This window comes from Vanacampus margaritifer, chromosome 4, assembly GCF_051991255.1.
Source record: "Vanacampus margaritifer isolate UIUO_Vmar chromosome 4, RoL_Vmar_1.0, whole genome shotgun sequence".
Lineage (NCBI taxonomy): Eukaryota > Metazoa > Chordata > Actinopteri > Syngnathiformes > Syngnathidae > Vanacampus > Vanacampus margaritifer.
In genome coordinates, this window is record NC_135435.1 from 26310197 (window position 1) to 26316750 (window position 6554).

A 6554-nucleotide genomic window follows, 5' to 3' on the forward strand; every position below is an offset into this window, starting at 1 on the left:
CATCTGCTGTATATGGCTCGACAATTGTTTGAATTGTCTGCATTCACTCTTTGGATGAACTTTTATGTCATATTACTTACTTACTTAATTTTTTTAATTACAGAAATTCAACATCTGTATTTTATAATTCTCTAATTCCCCAGACATACAGAATTAATAAAATACTGTCACACAATATTTAAATTAAAGTTTCGCAGCTGAAAAAAAAAAACGGAATAAAATGTTGGTTTATTATTTTTAAAAAGTCTAATATATAGAATATTTTTGCAGAAAAGCAAAAAAAGAGCAACTTTGCAGCAACATTTCCACACTGTCAAGTCACTGTTTAAAATAATGTTTTCGTGTTGTGCTTTGATTAAAATGTTTGAAGGAAAAGGGATCCATTGATTATTTACATTCAGATAATGTGTGTGTGTGTGTGTGTGTGTATGCGCATGCGCGTGTTTATTTCCAATGGACTTCAATCATCATTTTCTCTCAGCAGTATGTTTCCAATCCCAGCAAACAGCTGGCCTGGCATTTAGAACACATGGGGATTAGGGGGCTGAATTATTTAAAGGCTCAATCCAGAATCAGACCATATCACTATTTATGATGCCAAGATCTGCCTTTAGATCATTTTTTGCCGTTAATTTAATCAACAAATTGCCTGAGAGGTGATACCTGTCAATCGATTCTAATCACATGACCATACGTTTACCTTTTGGTTTTGTTTGTGGGTTTGTTCTCAACTAACCAAATGAAATCAATATTTTTTGTATGTATGTTTTATATTTTCAGTCTCACGTGTGCTTATTCATAAACCAGCCACAGACACACCGTGCTGGATCTCGCATTGACGAGCGAGCACAGAAAGGCCAGACGTGTGATGATGCATGTTAAAAGCATGTGAAAAAAAGGTAATCTGTGAACTGCAGATGTCTCAGTGGCCGATAGGCCTCATTGGTTCGCATATGGGACTGATTTGCATATGGTGGGAGTGTCCTGAGCCAGCACTGGGATGAATGAGTGGTTCAAGTCAGACAGCAAGAAGGCTGTGGACTAAGCAGAGATCTGCATGGCTCAAAATGCCTCGCTTATTTAAAATGCTACGCCTCCTGCTATAAGTGGAAAGAGTTGGAATAGGATATACTATAAATATGTTCAACAGAAAAGTCCTTGGACTTGGCAAAAGAGGGGAAATATGGGTAAGTGTTATTTTATCAAACTTTAGAGTAGAATTTGACAAGCATGTATAACTTTACAAATAGAATACACAATTTAGTTTAGCTGTAATATAGATTGCTCTATTTAGTTTTATTCAAATGTCTCATGATTATCCTGTGTTACAGGGATTTGTCATCCTTTTGCTTTACACCGGCCCTCTTTCCTGTTTTGCAACCTTCAGTCAAGCAAAAGAACTCATCTATAGAATAAAGGAGGGATTACCCAAGGGGACCTTCATAGGAGCCATTGGAGTGGACTTAAATTTGGATTTTACAGTTGACCCTCCCTATTTATTCAGCGTGGCTCAAAAGAGGCTCAGTGAACAGTATGTGACACTCAATAACATCACTGGAGAGTTTTTTACATCTGCTACAGAGATTGACAGGGAGACACTTTGCCCTTATAACCCAAACAGGCACGGATGTTACCTCTCATTGGATGTCTTTGTGCTTCCTCAGCAATATTTTCAACTCATCAAAGTGAAGATCATCATTGAGGATGTCAATGATAATAGACCAAAGTTCCCTGTGGATGAGATTGTTATCTCCGTCCCGGAGAACACGCCCGTTAACGCTCGCTACGCCGTAGAGCAGTCTGCGGTTGACCCGGACCTTGGTCTTCACGGTGTGCAGACCTACTGGCTTGTGAGCGACTTTGGCGTGTTCACGCTGGACGTTGAAGAAAACGAAGCAGGCGAGTTGACGCCATTCGTCATCGTGACGGATTTTTTGGACCGAGAAACACAAGCTGAATACGTCACAGATATCATCGCAGAGGATGGCGGGACCCCTCCTCTACTTGGTGCCGCCACTTTAAAAATTGTCATCTTAGACGTGAATGATAATTGCCCCCAGTTCACAGAATCACACCTTAATGTAACTCTGCATGGCAACTCCACCAAAGGGACACATTTGGCACGTCTACATGCTTTTGACCCTGACCTTGATGCAAATGCTCAGATCAGCTATGCTTACAGTGAGCGCGTGCCAAAGGAGACCAGAAGCTTGTTCCATTTGGACAGAACTACAGGGGTGATCAAACTAGCAGGGAAAATAGACACGGGCACAGCCGTGTTTTACAAACTCACTGTTCTGGCAAATGGACCTGGTTGTATTCCCGCAGTTGCCACTGTTGCTATTCGTTTGATAAAAGTTCAAATGGGTCCCCCTGCAGTCTTTCCCAGATACATCGCACAGGAAAAAGATGGTGTGGTGACAATTAAGGAATCTGAGCCGGTGTATTCTCCTATTGCTTTTTTTACCGTCAAAAATATAGACACCGGTCAAATGGTGGACTGCCATTTGGAGGGCGCAGGTCCTTTTCGGATCGGACCGTATCAGCTGGTCAAACATGAATACTTGCTTGAAACTACGGAGCCGCTGGACTATGAAATGACACAGGATTATGAGCTCATTGTAGTTGCTGAAACCAGTCAAGGCCTCGTCATCAAGACCTTCCTCAAGGTGCAGATTTTGGATGAAAACGACAATGCTCCAGTCTTTCAGCAGTCTTTAGTGGAAATATCTATTGATGAGAACAATCCGCCCAACACCTATCTCACGCAGCTCCATGCCACAGACCAGGACAGCGAAGCCCGAGGGGAGGTCATCTATCTCCTTGGAGGCGACGCCCCTGGAATCTTTGTTTTAGATCACGCGACCGGCATCCTGAGTGTGACCACGTCACTGGACCGCGAGGAGAAGGAAACATACCGCTTCATAGTGAGAGCAGTGGACCAGGGCACCCCAAGGAGGGAGTCGATTGCCACTGTAGTCGTGACAGTGCAAGACCGCAACGACAATAGCCCGCGCTTCATCAACAAGGATTTCACTTTTTTTGTTCCTGAGAACTTCCCGGGTTACGGCGAAATTGGGGTGCTCTCAGTGACGGATGCTGATACTGGGGAAAATGGCTGGGTGGCCCTTTCCATCCTCAACGGGAGCGACATCTTCATGATTGACACAGGCCGAGGCACACTAAGGGCCAAGATCTCACTTGATCGGGAGCAACAGGGGACATACCAGCTGTGGATCGAGGCCGTAGATGGCGGGGAACCTGCGCTCTCCTCTGTAACCATGGTGACCGTGCTACTGTTGGATGTCAACGACAATCCGCCGATTGTCCTCTTCCCTCAGTCTAATCAGTCCTACATGTTGGTCCTACCCAGCACTCTACCAGGAACATCCATCACAGAGGTGTATGCTGTGGATAACGACACAGGAATGAATGCAGTGATTGCATATAGTATCATAAAAAGAAAGGGAGGGCAGCCCGGGTCTTTTTCCATTGACCCGGAAACCGGAAATATCACGTTAGAGAGGGAACTCAGCAACCGCGGTCTCCATAGCCTTCTGGTAAAGGTCAGTGATCATGGTCAGCCCGAGCCACTTTACTCAACAGTCATGGTGAACTTATTTGTGAATGAAACCGTGAGCAATGAAAGCTACATCCAGAGTTTGCTGACCAGAGAGGTTGATATCGAAATAGAGGATAGACCGTGGCAGATTGGCCAATTGCAGAAGGAACCTGAGAGGTACGACACGTTTCCATGTAAACCTGCCCTCATTGCCCTTTCGGTGACATGCATCGGGCTGTTCTTCTCCCTTGTTACCCTGACAGCTTGCATATGCTTACAAAGATTTCAGAAGCAAAAGACAAAATCAGAAGTGGAGTTACCTTTGAAAATGAAGACAGACTCTATGCAGGTCAACAACAAGAAGTTAAAGCATGTCTCAAACATTTGATGTCATATCCACATGTCTTTACACTTATGTTTACAACACACACTGTGAGAAATGAGCGTAAATTTGCTCTATTCGGTCTGTATATGTGGTCATTGTTTGCCATTACTGGGGAAACATTCGCAATATACACTCACTGGCCACTTCATTAGGAACACAATGAGATCCAACTTATAGCCGCAGAAATTATGCCCATATGAAGATATTATTTTTATGAGATTCAAATTTAATATATTATATATTTATTATTATAACTATAGTTTTCAGTGGTCAGTGTGTGTCCATAGACGACTGCAATACGATTTTCTTTGCCACATGGCTACATTCACAAATTTCTGTCAATTCATGTTTAAATGAGAAATGTTTAGGAAATGAGGTAATCGTGTACATATTGCACTTTTTTTCCAACTTTGAATGTACATATTTCATCTTTATAAGGCACAACGGTTAATCATTTTATTAATGTTGTAGACCATCCACATTATTGTCATAGCTGTCACACTAAGTAATATGAAGACAATGTTTTTTGTATGAATGTGAAAATATTTTTTAAATGTCTTTTTTGCAATATTGTGACCATGGATTTTGGAAGTAACAGGAAGTAAATGGTTATGTTTTGTATTTCTGCTTTCAAATTAGCAGATTGAGGAAGATTATACACACTATCAAAATGTATGTAATGGCAACTGTTCACAAATTTAAAGACTTTCTATGTCACAGAATTGTCTGCCATGACAAAGTTATTTTTTAACTACTTTTTTGTTTTGTTTTTTTTGTTTAGTAGGTCCATGAGGAATTTGATCCATCCATTTCATAGTGAGGACTGACCTAAAGGCCTGTTTGTTGTTTGTTCATTTTCACCTGACAACCAAGAGGCCTCACTCATGAGGTTTTGTTTAACTTCACAGTTAAACCTGTTATAGCAGTTCTGTTCAGGTGCCATGGTTGGCAAGATGCTTTTTACGTATATTGACACGGAGCAGAGGTCATCACATGATGCCATATGCATTCAAATTGTCTGTGTTGTTATATAATACAAACCACCCTCTAAAAACGTGCAATTGTGTCTGTAAAATTGGAAAAAGTGTTAGTGGAAAAAGTAAATATTAAAGTACTTTATTTTACTATATATTAGCGTTTGGATTCCTATTTTGCGAGTCTGAAGTTTTTTGTGATGAAAGCCAAAGATGAAAATCCGGTTTGGCTGTCATCACCTGCAAAGGTGACAGCTTGGGCGTTCACAACAAACACGTATATATTGTGCCTTGACTTATCTCTGTGTTTTAACAACATGATTTAGTAAAAGAAAGCCAAATTATTTGGGACTCGTTTCAAATATGCACCCTCCCAAGTAAGGAATTCAATGGTACCACACGTCTTTTTTTTTTTTTTTTTTGCCATGCTTGGGTTTGGCTCGAACAAGAAGAGAAATATGCAAACAAACCTGTGCTGTGCATGCACTCACACACACATGCAGCGTCACAAGCTATAAACAGTATTGCAGCACACACCAGCGCATGTCATGTAAGCACGGAGCACATCAGGAGCAGCTCAGTGTAATCCTTCGTAATCACCTCTGGCCACCCTCTACACTTGACAAATAGGCTGGGCTATGATATTCAGTTGACACAGAAATATAAAAAGTAACATGTAATAAAAAAGACAAAATATTTGATAGTATGAATAATGCTCAATAGAATTGATTAGATTTTTTCCTTGAAGAAATTAATGTGAGAAACGTTTCATGGGCGTAACATTTAAGTAGTTTCTATGTAATTCCATATTATTATTATTTTTTACCACCTACAAGCAAACTGTATTCAAACATTTTAATGAAGTGCAGTTCAGTACATGAATGCATGAGGAAGTTTAATGAATGAAAAATGCATGTTGAGTGTTGTGATAATTATGATTAACGATTGTGTCGTGAATAACTGAAAGCGTTACTATATTTGTTATTGTTTATTATTTACCCACAATTGTTTTTTTATTTCACCTGCGGTGCTGCGAGGAAAGTGATGACCATTCTAAGGGCTGACAGGCTCCATGGAAAATAAATGCTATTTTTAATTTTGCGTCAATTTTTCGTCCTATCCCTGGCAACACCTCTGAATTTTACTTGTAAAAATGGCAGAGGTTCGCTTTGTCTTTTGTTCTATAGTAGTTCTCAAAAGTGTGGCAAACGTACCACTAGTGGTACGCAGGCTCCCTCTAGTGGCACATCAAAGGATCACTGAATTCGATGTTCAAACTGTGCAAAATGTTGTTGTTTTTACTCATCTACAGTACATTTCTTAAGTACAGCTCAGTTGTATTTAATTTAAGTTCAATATGTTTGCATTTCATATTTGAGCGCAGCATTATTGTTGAAACTGCATTATGTTACAGTACACATTTTTGAAACACAACCTTTGGCTAATTTTTGAACGCTTCAGCCTGATTTTTTAGGTGGTGTATATGTAAGAAGTCTAAGAACCACTGTCATACAACTTTTTTTAAAAAAACATTTTATTGCTACATTGTCACCAAAACCTTTACCTTTTAAGTGTTATTTGGAGCGTTCAACATCTTGGAAAAGGGTCCAACAGACAGGAATACTGTGCAGCT

General features: G+C 40.3%; 1 protein-coding gene across 1 annotated transcript; it reads left to right on the top strand.

The window, feature by feature from the left end:
* The first annotated feature begins 1028 nt into the window (after nt 1–1028).
* On the top strand, nt 1029–5076 carry pcdh20 (protocadherin 20). The gene is made up of 2 exons (XM_077562688.1): nt 1029–1187; nt 1332–5076. Exons 1-2 carry the CDS (start codon nt 1140–1142, stop codon nt 3948–3950), a joined length of 2667 nt encoding a protein of 888 aa, XP_077418814.1. The 5' UTR covers nt 1029–1139; the 3' UTR covers nt 3951–5076.
* Nucleotides 5077–6554: the final 1478 nt, after the last annotated feature.

Bases quoted from the DNA above. Each gene is read 5' to 3' on its own strand.
- pcdh20 (XM_077562688.1), top strand. From the start codon at position 1,140: ATGTTCAACAGAAAAGTCCTTGGACTTGGCAAAAGAGGGGAAATATGG. The intron at 1,188-1,331 runs GTAAGTGTTATT...CCTGTGTTACAG, and splicing joins GCAAAAGAGGGGAAATATGG to GGATTTGTCATCCTTTTGCT.